Below are 16,140 nucleotides of genomic sequence, written 5' to 3'. Positions count from 1 at the left end.
GACTGCTGTGGGGGAAATGATAATTATGTAACACAGCGTTTGGGGCCAGAGCCGAATAGTATTAGAGAGTAGGCGCAGTAGTTGGCTGAGAGGAGTGATGCTTCAACACAAATATATCCCAACACCTTCATTTAACCCTGTTTTAGCTCTACATGGCCTGACAGCACAGGTCCGATGTACCATAGGACCTGAGTTATGTAAGGAGCACCCCACATATAATATAATAATATAAATATATTAGAGTGACCATATTTTGATTTTCAAAAATGAGGACTTGTGCCAACCTCGGCGTACTTAAAAGTAAGTGTTTCCTTAAATTGACCTTTTAATGGCAAAATACAATATAGTAGATAAATACATTATTGTCCATAAGGTTTAAAGATGTATTTCTCTTTTTATAATAAAGACTTTAAAAACAATCCTCAAGTCAATCACCTTTGGTATGCATTACAACTATCTGACCTTCAACAAGTAACATCTCCACGCTGAATAGCACGTACAACGTTCCCGAGAATTGAGTAAAACAAATGAAATTGTGTAACTTAAAATTGCGATCTACGTTGAATTGCCTTTGAAATGATATATCACACGATTATGTTCTGATAAATTTAAAAATAACAGAAAATGTGGTGGTATTTGACTTACAAATAAATGAGAAAACGACTTTAAAGGAAATTGCCTAAAAAAGGGAGGTGGCCCCGAGCCCCTTGGGCTCCTAATGGAATTGTGCGAGGCATAATTGTAATCTACATTGAATTACCTTTGAAACGATATATCACACGACTATGCTTTCATAAATTTGGAAATTACCGGAAATGGGGGGTGGGCCCCCGGCCCCATTAAAAAAATATGGCTTCAAGGGTCTCATCATATTTATTCATAGAGTATTCATTCCGAACTGCATTCCGATCTAACGAGAACTAACGGAGGAGTAGTCATTTGAAAAATGAGGCCCCCGGAGTCCCCCTGGCGCCCCCGTGATACGTATGTTTCAATGATTCGATACCACCAATCGTCGTAATATTTGACTCGCAAATACATGAGAAATCAATTTTCTTTTTTTTTTTTTTGGGGGGGGGGGCCCTTGGGGTGCCCCTGGTCCTCAAATTAAAAATCGGGGTCCGAGCATCGATGCGTAGACATCTATAGATTATATCTACCAAATTTCAGCCTAATCCGTTCACGAATAACAGAGGAGTAGTGATTTTAACTAGTGTACACAAAAACAACAGGACGAAGAAGAACAAAGTGAGTGGCGTTTTGAGTCCGGCAGCCCGGCATAAAAATGTCATATAAACCTTCTTAAAATCTCTCAATCATTCCCGTTGACGTTCAGCCTCTCTTCTCCCTGCTGCGTGTGATGATTTCTTCAAAACAAAACGGCATCTTTAATGATTCCATCACGTGTGAGTTAAAATCACCATAATTTGCTGAAAAGTAGCAACTCCTTCCCAGTCCCTGGGAAACCTGGACATTCTCATCTATTTATAAAATCTGGATTGACGATCCGGACAAGACGTGTGCGGGTAAATCCAGACGTATGGTTACCCTATGGCAGTGGTTCCCAATCTTTTTTGTCATTTGTGTACCCCCTTCATATCATAAGTACCCTCTCAATAATTTCTTATGGTTTTTCATTTGTGGAACTTTTCTAAACCCCTAACTGTGTCACATTGGTTCAAAACATTGGTTCCCTAAGGCTTAATCTACAAATTTAAGTGGAATTTATTAAAAATATTATAATTATAAAATACCATGCAACTTTTATGTGATTACTTCAATAGTACAATAGTAAATACAGTCTTTTTTGTAAAATGTAGCCAATTATTGTCTCCTATTGTCAGTAGTGTGATAAAATGGTCTCTACAGCATAAAATAATCCTGTTTCAATAAATTACAAGAAAATATAGTATTTTATTAGGCAAAAGTATTGTTAGTTTGTGGTGAATTTGTCCAAAAATAGCCTACAAAGGAACTAGGAACATTTCCTGATTATTTTTAAATGAATTGTTAAATTTTTCATATATATACTGTACCTGCATGCAGTTGTGCTTATGTTTTTGACACTGTGCATTAGTGTGCACATCAGATTCAGACTGACATCTGTCACGGTGTAGATGAGCCCACGTCTGACAGGCCACCAGCCTGGGGATAATAGTCGGGTTCAGTGCATTCTGTGAAATTGGGCCGTCAATGATTTTAGCGTGCCAGTGGAGAGTGTGTCTCTAACAACCCGACCGCCTCCTTCTCTAATCTCTCTGATCATCTCCCTCACTCACTACACCGCTCTCTCTCTCTCTCTCTCTCTCTCTCCCTCTCGCTTTCTACTCAGTCCCCAACTCCCGCCTCCGTTTCTCACAGTCTCTCAGCACCGTCTTATCGACTGACACAAATACAGCTGTGTGCATTTCCTGCAACCGTGCTCCCGCCGTGTGCGCGCTCCCGTGCCGTGCATGCGTGTGTTTTCCCTCCGCCCGAACAATCTCCCGCAATGACTGTAAATGGGTTTCACAAACACTTATCAGGACTGACTTCCTATCTCTCACAGAGTGAAAAACAACATTACTCATGCTCAAAATAAGGGGAAAAAAAAGTCACTCCAACAAATCTTTTGGGAAAGATTTCTGCTTGCCTCGCTTGTCTCATCTCTCCTTTGTCGTCAACATATCCGTCTGCATCAAACAGCCACGTCTACCAAAACATGAAGTGCAGTGGAGCGCCACAAAGTCTCACTGGTTCGTTCTTAAAAGGTCAGCTTACTCAAATTATCCAAATGTCAAGGTTTGGAGATATCCGTCTCTGCGATTTCCACCTCCATCTTAATACAAGCGAGATGGATGAAAATATGGTTTGTGGTGTTTAGGGTGCAAGAATATGACATTTAAACATATTTGTCATGCAACTTCTTTCCAGTATTATTCACCCAATACTCCTGCTGGCCTCAATTACATTTGTGTTTCACATTATACCTCAGTCTATATCTCTGCTTAGCCATAAGTCCCAAAAACTCCAGGTAAACTGCTCGTATCTCGAAAACCTCTCTGCACAATTCACATTGGACTTCTATGTGTCATTGAGTTCTTCATTTTACAAAATAAGTCATCTAAAAGTCCTCTTTTCAGACATTGATTGTGTCAGTCCACCACAACAAGTGCAAATATTTTTCTTTGGACACCTGGTAATAATAATCTTTGAGCTTTTCTGAATGTATAGTATAACTCTTTATATCATAAGGGCATGGCTTAAACAAACTTTGTTTTCTAAACTCACTTGGTAATTTTGTTTCTACAGTTTGTTTTCAGACGTTTCCACGTTATTTTCCTAAACACTCATTATGACCAGATTAGTGTCCTGATGGTGGGTTTCACTTTACAGAATAGCTTTACTCATGTAGTCTCACAGCTGTACATCTTTTAATGATGCAACTGATTAATGAGCCTTTCCTGAGCTTTTTTTTTTAACACACTTCATTTGTGTTACTCTATTAATCACTACTGTCAGAAGAAATAACACACATTATCATGATTTTTTTTTTAATTTTTTTTTTTTAAATAGATTGATCATTTTTCTTTTGTCAAGATTTATTTAGTGGTCACCACTTTGACCACACAGCAAGAGAATCCTGGGTTAAATTGTAACGACAAACTTGAAGCATCTCCATCAGAGGTGTAAATTTATTGAGAGACGTAGAAAAAAAGACTTAGTTTGCATGTTTCCATTGGGCATTAGGAGCTTTGTATGCTAACAGGAGGATTTTTAATTCTATTCTGGATTATACAGAAAGCCAAGGGAGAGAAGCAAGTACCCGTACTGGATAAATATCTTCCATGTTATTGTTATTGTATTCTAGCTGCAGCATTCTGGATCAAGTGGAGACTTTTTTATTGAGTTACTGGGACATCCTGATAAATAAAGAGTTACAATAATGAGATGGAATAAATACATGGGTTTGTTTTTCAATCTGGGCCAAAATTTTCCTGATTTTAGAGATATTAGGAAATATTAGGAACCTCGAGATTTGCTTAAAGGAGCATAGGGAGGATCTAGAAATCAGACTCCATAGTGACACTACGGTGGTTAGGGTAACTGCAGTAATCAGCCAAGCCGCCACGGGAGTGCGCACCAGTTGTTTAGCACCGGAGCACAGCTGATACTGTGGATAGAGGATGGATACGCAAATATAAATAAATATGGTTTAAACCAACCTAGTGCCGTTTCTTTAATCGCTAAAAGAAAAGAACTGAGACCAACCCTCTGTCTGGGGCTAGAAGGAGGCAGTCTCTGGTCTCACTGGTCCTGTGCAGATGCTCACATAATCAACTTATGCAACAATTTATTATTTACGTTTGGATCTAATTTAACAAATCAATGCTGATCAGTGGAAAAATAATCCTTCAAAAGTAACTAAACCCTCAAACTATTTTTTTTGCTGAAAACAAATATTTCTGGGTATGAAGTAGTTTTGTTGATTGATTCTTGTCCAACTCTTAACATTTTAGTTAAAGTATTAAGTATTTATGGGAGTTTGAAGCTGCTGTGTTTAAAAAAATAATTGACCACTGCAGGGAGAACGTCAGCTTTATTCATAGTTGTTAACAATGTATTTGTAAATAATTTCATGAAGTTGTCATTGCTAAGTTCCAGTTGCCAGAATAACAGAATAACAAGAACTATTGATTGATTTGTCACATGACTGCTCCAGGGTTTGAGTTTGTTTTATTTTCTTTCACATCTACGTGGGCTGCAGCTTTTTGTTTTTTAGACTGCTGCCAACTTGTTTTGTAGTGTTACTGTATTTCAGCAAGATTCAGTTCTACAGTTACAGTTGGGGACCTTTGTAATTGAATACCCTAGTTACAGTACGGCAACCAAATTAAACTGTATCAACTAACTGAATTAATGGCCTGTGTAAAGGCTTTTTCAAATGAAAAAATTCTCCTGTGAAATCTGTGACCTGTTGACCTGCACAGCTCAAAGAATCGGAATCGAGAATCGTTTAGAACAGGAATCGAAATTTAGAAACGGAATCAGAATTGTTAAAATCCAAACGATGCCCAGCCTTATAGCTAAGGTTAACATGAATAGATAACACATCTGCATAATGTTATATTGAATGTATAGACTCTCTCTAATATCGATTGGTTGATATTTTGGATTGTTTTACCCCCTCAGAGCTCAGGCAGCCTGCAGTCCTTGAATCTTACTGTGAATTCAGCCTCAGATCAAAGAGCCTGAAGATAATGTGCTGCCATCTGTCTCAAATTTGAAGTGCACTTTTCAACAGGATATAGATCTCGAGTACTTTAGCATGGTTGTTCCGGTAAAGAGGGTTTAAACATGCCAGTGACTCATTTTCATCAGTCAGTCAATGCACATACAAAGCCCCACAGAGGCAAACACACTGCTGTTCACCCAGCTGACACCCCCAGCTTACAGACGCCTCTCCATCGACTCCTCCACCCTGGGGACTCCAATGCACGCTAGCTACAGCCAGATCGCTCTTTGACCGCTAACCAATTACTATTGCAAATGGTGCGTTGGTGAAATGGAGAAGGCCATTGGCAGTCCCATTGTCTATGTGGAAGAGAAAGGAAGAAGACAATGAAGATATAGGGAAAGTGCAAGAGAACTTAGGGATTGTTTCCATAGCAACCTATTAGGACATGTCTTTCCGACGTTTCTCCATCAGCCAGAATAAGAGTGTTTGATTCTCCTTCCACTATTCTGGTTCATTATTTAAAACCCGTTTTTCTTCTTCCACAAAACGAGTGGATATTGTGTAAAACATTGTTTAAATAAAGGTTTTTTCACCCCTCCGGGTACCTCTCAGTAACCTCATTTCAGTTTCTTGCAGCAAGAACTGAATCTGCTTTTTCTCCTTTCTCCTTTTCAGCTCTCAGTGATATGAAACTCTCTCTCTCTCTGGGTGTGTGTGTGTTGCCCTAGTAGCGTTATCATTTCATTGAATCTGAAATCTGTTGATCTGTAGCTGTGGTGTATCAATAGGGGGAAAAAAACAGCTCAGGTGTTGGTTTGCAGTGTCAGTAAAAATTACATGAGTCATGTGTTCCTGTGTGTGTAGAGTGTTTAAATTCGTTTAGCGTCCTTGACCTCAGCCCGAGGGCTTAGAGGCGTGGTGACTAAGCTGTTTTATCGTGATGGTGGTCGGCGATGCCCTGCAGGCACAGCTATGCTCTGCTCACAGATGTGCTTGGAAAATGTAGTTTTTCTCTCAATTTTTGATTTGTATTTATTTGTGAGTCAAATATTACTGAATCATTGAAACATGGAGCCCAATACTCCATATGTGCCCCATTTTTCAAATTACTACTCCTCCGGTAATGCTTGTTTAATCGGGCTGTAATTTGAGCCTCTCAGAGATCTTTTTGAAAGGGGGGCGGCCGGGGGCCCACCCCTTTTTCCGGTACTTTCTAAATTTATCAAAACATAGTTGTGTGATATATAGTTTCAAAGGCAATTCAATGTAGATTACTATTTTTCCTCGAACTGAGTCATTTGATTGAATTCTCGGGAACGTGGCACGTGCTATTCGGCGCTGAGACGTTCCGCGGGGCCGGCCGCAGTTCATCCGAACTTGTTTTTACATAGTCAAGTTATGAAATCAGACAAATTGTTTCCCAGGAAATGGGAAACAAGACTGCGTGTTCACACAGTCTTGTAAAGACTGTGTGAACACGCAAACGAAGTCGAAAGTGGATCAAACAAGCAAATTCTGGAGCGATTGTTTTTGTCGGTCTCGGTGCGTTTTCCAATCAAAGCCTAGAGCGACTAGCAGGGCAGTGAACACAACTGTCTCGGAGTGGAATAAACACAGGAAGTATCGGCGATGAAGTAGAGAGCAGAGGATGGTGGGAGAACGGAACAGTGACGGCACAAAACAGGGCTTTAAAAACCACCAAAAACACAGGAAGTTGTTGCTGCGCCATTGTTGAATGTTGTGAAAGAACAAACGATAAACAAAATCCGTGACCCAAAAAAATCTGTCAAGAGAGCAGAGAAAAAAAAATCTGGATAATTAAACCATACTTTCAACCATTTCTGACAAGAACACCGGTTCTTTGCAGCAGACAGATTCGACTCAACTTGGGTCGGCATTAATGAGCAGCCGTCATTCCCGGTTGCCTATATTTACATGCACCCGGAGCGCTTCTTCTCTTCTTCATGGCATCTACGAATCGGCAGAGTTGGAACTGTCGCCCCCTGCGGTCACAGATTCTTTTGGGTCACGGATTTGGTTTATCAAATTTCGGTAAACAAAAGAGGTTTACATCAACTTTTTTAACTTTTACTGATTATCAGAGCAACCCAAAGCAGCACAAGAAGAAGCTGCTACGTAAATGATCCTGAATGCTTCACCTCCTATAAAAGTCAATGGATTAAAAGAGGCGATTTGCGTCATCAATTACGTCATTTCAACATGGTGGCGCACAGGCTCAAAGAAGGCAAGGTAGCCCCATTTTTAAAAGTTAATTAAAAAAACGAATATGGTGCAAAAATAATGCGTTTTGTTAGGCATAGACCTTCTAATGAGGATATTTCAAAGGTTTTAGGCCACATTTGTAAAAACAGTGGCGGATCCTTCTGCCACAGGATGCATCTCTGTTCGAAGAGAAACGTGTGTATTACACATCAACCACTTGTCAACAAAGCATCTGTCCGTTTGGGACCATTTTGATATAGTAAATATATATCAGTAAATAAGGTATTTGTCCTATTCACCTCAGTTTCAGGTTGATCGCTCAGAATTTAAATCTATTTCAAAGTGACTCGTAGTTTAAATTATTTATTTTATGTACTACTGCAGGTTAAATGTGCGCATTTGTTCATCAGAACTGTCAAATATTAATAACAGCACCCTCGATGCTGAGGCATTACCATGCACGTCTTCAGCCTGGGGAGCCTCAGGAGGTCACAAATACACCTACAAACACACGTATACAGACATTTTGCAACTTCCTTATGGTGGCTTTATCAATAATCAATGCATATTATTATTTTTTTATTATTATTTCATTTTCACAAAGCAAGCCTGGGATCAAGCAGTGCTGAATTATATTATTAAGGATCAACCCCTCAGTATTGTGAAGAGTGAGGGGCTCGAGGAACTATTTCGGGTCCTTTAGCAAACATACTGTTTGTTGTCATTCAGAAAGGTTTAGAAAATGTCAAGAGAAGTTGGAACACCTTGTTTTTTGAATAAAAATGTATTAAAAAAAAAAAAAAAAGAAATAAAAACATTTGCCTCAAAGACAATGACATAGCATCATCACATTTACAACACGTTCACCTTGTTTACTGTATATCGTAAAGATATCAAATATATTTTATTTAAGATATAAAATAACACAATATGAAATACAATAGCTTAAATTGTATTACGTTTCATACTCGGTCTTTACCTCCGTTTGTCGTCTGAATCAAGTGGGTTGCCTGCAATGACTGTCAGTGTTGAGCCGCAGTGATGCAGTATTGATACAGTATCAATACAGTTTGGGTAATGTGTCGCGCAATGTTTTACAAGGCCTCATCAACTCATCACTAACCCTAAGTGAGAAGGCAAACGTAACGTTACGTTATTGTGGTCCTTCTATGAATTGGACGTTTGGCCTTAGCCCTATAGCGCCTCCTACTGCATGTTTCTAACCAGGGCCAGAATTGCACCAGAAATCAGTGAACGCACCAGTCGATTGTTCACGCTTCTTGTAAATTGGCCAGGAAAATGGACCTCCTCTTCCCACACAGCGGGGCGCCTGTTCACCATGTTCAGGTCTCCATTGGTATCGTTACGCACAAACTGCTCTTTCATTTCTTTTTCCCCTGTCAAGAGTTTTGAGGTACTCTCGTATTCAGTAGCTGAGCATGCATGCAGAGAGACATGGTCAGAGGTTTCGCTTTTGCTGAATCAATCAATCCATTTATCACAGATGAACAGAAAATGAATCAACAACAATATCAAGTCAATAGGATATAATACACAGCTGTAGGCCTCCAACGCAGTTTTTTTCAGCATTTTTATTCTATTTTGTGTATGTAGTGTTCCTCCTCCTTTGGCTAGCACATGTTTCTTCTTTTGTTATGATTCTTAACCATTTGTGATTGTCAGCGCCAAACATGAGCTCATCAAAGATAAAGACATACACAAATTACATAGGTCAAGTGTAAATCTAACAGTATTATTATAATTGAAAGATGTTTTCCATTTACAAATCAAACAATCCATTATTATAGTTAGTTAAAGATGACATTTACTGCTGATATAAAGCAAAACAAATTATGTTCAAGATTATTGAGTCATTCATTAGTATTATTATTATTTATCATTTAGGGGTCTATTATGTCTTTGATTTATTAGGTACAGTATATGTGTATGAGTTGTTTACTGTGTATTAAGTTTGATATTTAAAATAGAATTATTCTTACTTGTCAATGATTTAGATTTTGTGCATTTTGGTCAAACTGTCTTTTTTTTAGCGTTAATCTGGGTGTCCAAGTTATTTATATCTGATTTGTCTCATCGCTTACTGTACGTACTTGGTTGTGTTATTGTTAGATTTATATTAAGTTATATTATATTATTATTGAAATGAGATGTTCTAAAAATGTCCAAAAAAATAGGCTTTGAGAAAGTTGATCTGAATATATTTTATTGTGGGTAAATAGGAGCTCTTTTACATTTAATTATAGTATGTTAAGAAATAAACCATGAATAATAATCCCCCATCATCTATTATTTCTACAGCAGTCGTGCGTTGGGTGCTTGTGTTTTTTTCCTCTGCTTCTGTGTGATGTACTGAATGCGACGGCTTTATACAATATGCACAAGATATCTGATTCCACTCTTTCACTCATGCATCTCTAACACGTGCACCGCGCCTCCTTTCTCTTTTCTGAATCTATGTGGGTGCCTGAGAACTTAATGCAGTTGTGAATCATTGGGTCTTGGGTAACTCTTTTATATTGCTTCCAAGCCCAAACATATTTCCAAGTTGAACCCAATAAAGCCGCAATGATTTATGAAGTCAGCTCTTTCATTGGTTTTTCGTATCCATTGTGTTTTTCCTCTTCCTATTGCATTCCTGAGACGACCATATCTGTATAGTGATAAGGAGAATGTTGATGATGACCGTTTTGAATGAAGCATTAGAACCGGGAGGAAAAAAGAAACAAATTGATGCCATTATGCTAAATGGGAATTCTGCTGCAAGACAATGGCATGCAAACAATAGCCCTGCGTTTCAAAGAAAATAAAACATAGCCTTGCCATTATTTGATTCCTCTCTTCTTTTTCTCCTCACGCATCTTTAGATAACAAATACGCCCCTGCGGTGAGCCTGAACGGTTTTATATTCATCCTGGGAGGAGCCTACGCTCGAGCCACCACAATCTATGACCCAGACAAAGGCAACATCAAGGCTGGGCCCAATATGAATCACTCCAGGCAGTTCTGCAGGTAAGAGATAAATATAGCAGCTCCATATCTATCTTTAATCGAAGTGAAATCCTAAAGACCTTCCTCTTAATGCCTAAACTGTTCGTCTGTCTTGTGTGAAGTTTTTGAAAAAAAAGAACTGACACTAATCCACAAAAAAAAAAACGGTAAAACTCAAGTTTGTTAGAATGTGTCAGTTTTTTTTTTTTTTTTTTCAATCTCAACAAAAGAAAAGTTGTCAGTGAAACTAAAGCAGATTCAGTTGTGAGCAAACATATCTCTAAAAAAAAAAACACTTTGTTAGCCCTCCTCCCATTGACAGAGCAGCTTTATTATTCATCAGACTGCTTTTGGATTCTGCCTCATCCACGCTGAGTGTCATGCTGAGAGAAACCAGCCGTTTTAAAGCCGACTGTAAGATTTAATCAAACTCTTCAACAATATTAGAGTTTAGCACCCTGACATTTGAGTCATTTTTGATTGTGCTGCTGGTGTTTATTTGCATTGAGAGGGAGATGGGGCTTGTTTTGACTCCAAAATAACAGAGAAGCTGTCAAGTTGGATACAATGAACAAAAGTAAAATGCAAGAGTGCATGTACACGTTCAAACATCTGCAACACTTGTTTATAGACAGGCTGGAGGCTTGCTGACCTTCTTTTGACATGGAAGGAAACCAAATCTTGTGCAAAAAAATATTAGCATGCATTAATGCACCTCCCCTTGTCCGGGGTTTTTATTGACTGTACATGTCCGACCACTCTAAGCTTTAATTTACAAGCAGAGCTGCCTGCATCGTTGAAGTGGTCATAGCACAATTGGAAATTCTACTGTTTAATACGGATAATAACCTCTGCCAAGGAAGTTTAACTTGCATTTGTTTGTTTGTCTGTTTGCAGGACTACATAAAAAAGTACCCAATGAATTTTGACTAAGATAAACTTTACGCCATGGAAGATACCATTACATTTTGGTTGAGATCCAGATCAATATACTGATTCCAGATTTGTATCAAAATTCTAAATCATCGTTTTCAAAAAATCATGTCTTAGTTCATAATTGATCAATCATTACGAAATTTGACTCAGTCATATTGGGTTGGTTGCTTAATTAGCCCACAGAGTTGAGTATCATCTGGATTGGATCAGGATTGCACATTTTGTGATTTATGGACAAATGTTGGTGCCCATACATTTGGACATACTGTATCATTATTAATGGGGATAGAAATGTCTTCCAAGCCTTTAAAGTTGTGAATAATCATGGTACCATGATCAGGATCACTGGTTATTTGGTGCTAGATGGAGGTTTTACGCTTTCTGAGTGCTTTTGTTGTGTTTCGTCCATTAAAAACAGGAGTAAATATTTCGTTTGTGTTGAATTTTCAAGTGAATTCGGTTGATGTTGAATTACTTTTGGCCAAATATTAACAGTAATCATTCAAGGCATGATAAAGCCTGATGAACAGCCCCTGATTAGCCTGTTCCTATTAAGCAGTGCTTAATTTGCCAGGTGTTGTTCCGGTGTAGTGAAAAATAAAATCTTTCCTTTAAATTTTTAGGGTTAGGGTTAGAATTAGTGTTTATCATAGTAGGATAATTTAAGATAGCGAAATATTGTACGTATACGTTTATTATTTACTACGCTATTAGTGCGCATGTGCCTGTAGGAGGCTTTCACGCGTAGGATTATTTTTCACTACACCGGCAGTAAGAGAGAGACAAAAATGTCACGGAATACATTTCTTTAAAAATGCCTTTTGCTACATAAATGGGCCAATAATATCACGTGAACACAAACAACCAATGAACCAAAATGTTTCATAAAAATGAATCAGTGTTAAAGAAGCACTCTGAGTGACAGCTGTCAAAGTCTACCATGTTTCAGCACCAAGGACAGCTCAACAATCGCCGCTAAATTAGCCACTCATCATAAAGGTCACTAAACTTTCGAAACACAAAAACCCACAAATACAAAATATTTAAAGACGTTTACACCCATGAGGCCATAACTCCTCTAATGAATCAGCAGCACAGCAGAAAATTAAAATAAAACGTGTGCTGACCTTTCATTTTGTCCAAAACAGCCTAAAAAAAAAACTTTTTCACATATTTCACAGCCAAAGCCTGCTTTGTCTTTCATAAGCCAAGAATAGCAGCTCATCTTGGTTTTGAACTGAGCCTCTGTCTCAACGTCTATATCAGAACCTTCTCTACTCTCCTCCTCATGTCCCTTGGATAGTTCTCCTCCTGTGTTCTGTCTGTTGGAGGCCAGTTCTCCTGCATTAGTGTCATCACTACAGGTGCTGCTACCCGCTACGCTAACTCCTGCTGTGCTGCTGCTCTTTTCCACGATTTACACAGAAACGACTTTGGACTTTTTTTTACCTCAGGCTGAGTTTCACTTATTGGCTTAAAAAAAGCTCTTTAAATCCAACTGCCTTTTTTTTTAGCCATTTTCTACCATCTTTCAAGCTGACAGAGAAAAGTTTTTTGTGCAAAATCACACTTTAGATGTAGCGTGGGCGTGGCCTGACGTCCCCTCTTTTCGCCACTCGCGCTCAGTTTTTACATTCAGTTTTGTGTGTACGACATTTCCAGTAATTTCAACTAAATAAAAGACAGCTGTCCAAATACATATATATATATACAGTATATACACTTTACAAAATGTAATCAAAACACTTAAAAGCAAATGAGGTAGGGCTGCTCAATTAATCGATTATTATTATAATTGAGAAAAAACAAAAGGGGAAGAAAAAAAAAAAAAAAATATATATATATATATATATATATATATATATATATATATATATATATTTAACATGTTTTATTCGCTAAATGAAACAAATCCACTATTTTGGACCAACAAATAATAAAGCTTAGCACACACATTATTAATACTAACTTTGAGTTGTTTATTCCACGCACATGCAAGCTCCTCCCCTCCGCCCCGCCCCTCTCAAAGCCAAAACTATCCTGCAGGCCAACATGAGGAAAATTGTTGCTAGTGGTCTTGAAACATGGCAAGAGAAACGCAGCAAAAACGCTTGGTAAACAAGCAAGGCATGTCAAATTCTCTCACATGGGAACACTTTGGGTTTGATGATGAAGACCTAGAGCAAAGACACATTCCTTTCAAGAAGCGTTTTGTTTTGTGCAAAAGTGAACATATTTGATTTTAGTGTTTGAAGGATTTTATTTATGTGTAAAGAATATATTTTGGGTTTTTTTGTCCAAAAAATAAATAACTTTTTGGTTGACAAATTTTTTGAATAATCATGATTTCAATTATGACTAAAATAATCGTGATTATCATTTTTTCTATAACCAAGCAGCCCTAAAATGCTGAAAAAAAAAATAAAGTAAAAAAATAAGGTGCTGGATCCAATCAAATAAGTGCCAGATTTTGCTCCCAAATGAAGCTATGGTCTTTGGTATTTAGAGAGATGGCAGAAATACCTTGTTTAAATCCAATTCTAAAATATACTTATCTAAACTTTGAGTAGCAGTCAAGTATTTTGGGCTGACTGAGCCAAATGTCATCCATTGTGAAATTAACCTATGGCCAAAGTCCACAAAGTGGAACGTGAGAGTATTTCTATTTTTGCATGATGTAGGACATCAACTGGAATCTCTGCTTTTCCTTTAGTCCTCCACTTCTTCTTCATTATCTTTAACGTGGCAGACAGATCTGCCCAGTGGACAGAGCAGCGTATCGCTCTGTTTGATCCAGAATCAATACAGTCGTGAGTGGTTTGGAAACATGCTGCATATAAATAATACGCTTTTTTTTCTCAAATAAAACATGTTTCAAAGACAGCATGTGTGCAAGGCAGTCATTATTGTTGGTCTAATAGATGTGTAGGTCAGACATGCCATGTGCAGTGTTGCTCCCCCACTGCTGGCTTTTGAACTGCGTGCTGATAACAAGACGCTTTGTGCAGCTTCTCTTCAGCTCGGCTGAGAGAAGCTCTACTGATTCCCTTCACTTCCTCTGTCCTTCTTTTAACGAGCCGCAGTGATATTTCCTCTTCTCTCCACTCTGTGACCTTAGGGAAGAACTGTCCTTATACAAAGTGTTCAATTTAAAAGCTCAATGGGATTTTCTGGTAGTCTTTTGATAAGATGACGTTTTAGTTTTTAATTCAGATCGTATTCATTGGAAATGAACTTTCAGTTGACTGAATAATAGAAGGTTGCAGTTATTCTTTATTTAAGTAAAGAGTGAGTGAAAGCTAAGGGATGGGTTTCTTACGCATGCTCAATAACCAACTTTTAAGCATCAGTTTTTATTTGTAGAAGCCAGGGTTGGGGTTAATTACATTTTTCAATTACAATTATGCCTACAATTATTCGTGTTCAAGTACAATTACAGTGACTAGCATTATTTCCAATTACAATTATTATTTTTCCCCTGAAAGTCAATGATAATTATGTTCTGACTCACTGAAGTTAAACATAAAACGTAACCTTCCTCTTGTGTTAGCTTCCTGTTAGCATCTCTTATGATAACGGGTTAGCTTGACCCATGTCTTAAATGGGCTGTAAAATACATAAATAAATATTATCGATCATTCAATTTGTTTTTAATCTCATGGTTACATTGTTAGGCTTCCTTATCCATGAAAATATTCGTATAATTATTTTTGCTGTGGGCGTCTGAGCCTTTTTTTCTGCCAGTATAACCTCAGATTTATATTTTTCTTTTAAATGGTAAAATGATACTGACAAGAACTGACAGGTAAACTTTATATGAAACATATTTTAATAATTGTTAACTACGTATGTGTAAGTCATAGAACTGTGACATGTTTCCCCGGGTTTGTGTTTAATTAAATTGTAACAGGTTTTTATAGAATTTCCATGAAAATCACAATTAGAAAGTCAATTATCTGAACTCAATTACAATTCAATTATGATTACAACAGGAACATATCTTTTTCAATTACAGTTACAATTATCATTACGTCATAATTAGTGAGGGGGCTAATGTTAAGCTAATGCTAGTGCTAGGCTAATTCTACCGCTATGTTAATGCTTGTCAGTGCCCAATACTTTGATGGGCCGGATCCTTTCATATCCTTTCAACGCATGCGCGTAGACGACGTCACTTCCTTTACTCACAATCCTTACGACAGAGCTGCTAGGAGGCGATATTTGAATGTAAACCGACCATACGACATTTGTTAAATATTTTAATAGTACACATTTAAATATGTGACTGTTTTGTGGTGTTTGTCATTGTTAATAAAAAAACATTTAAAAAACGGATGAAAACATAATACACAACATTGACAATCAAAAACCAAACAGAAAATAAGATTAAAAAAAAATAAAAATAAAAAAATAAACCGGAATTCACTCAAAACGTACATTTCTAATTCTTTTTAAATAGCAGAGTTTCAACCTTTTAAATAGTACACAAACTGCTGTAAAATAGACCGACCGGATGGAGACGCGTTTCACGCATACGTTGGAAGCATTTGAAACGATCGGGCCCGGGTGTAGATGCGGTTTGCGCATGCTAATGCCATGGACCCCAGGAAGACTAGCAACCACCTTGTGGAAGCTAATGGGGATCCACATAAAGAATAAAGAATGCATTGAAAGGATCCGACCCGTGAAAGGATTGGGCTAACGCATTGTCATTGAAAAAGCGTAGGTTAATGCTAGGCTAATGCTAATGCAGT

At 37.8% G+C, this 16,140-nt stretch overlaps 1 protein-coding gene across 4 annotated transcripts in view; it reads left to right on the top strand.

Annotated features, from left to right (window-relative positions):
- Positions 1 to 16,140, top strand: part of klhl29 (kelch like family member 29) — a 286,431-nt gene that overhangs the window by 264,216 nt on the left and 6,075 nt on the right. For all 4 annotated transcript variants that reach the window (XM_028439189.1, XM_028439192.1, XM_028439191.1 and 1 more), the window contains one exon: positions 10,327 to 10,471. In XM_028439189.1, the coding sequence (XP_028294990.1) occupies positions 10,327 to 10,471 (145 nt within the window). The remainder of the gene's footprint in view (positions 1 to 10,326; positions 10,472 to 16,140) is intronic.

The sequence above is a fragment of the Gouania willdenowi genome, chromosome 24 (genome assembly GCF_900634775.1).
Source record: "Gouania willdenowi chromosome 24, fGouWil2.1, whole genome shotgun sequence".
Taxonomy (NCBI): Eukaryota; Metazoa; Chordata; class Actinopteri; order Blenniiformes; family Gobiesocidae; genus Gouania; species Gouania willdenowi.
The sequence above is the reverse complement of the archived record's forward strand: the minus strand, read 5'-3'. Positions and strand labels throughout refer to the sequence as shown.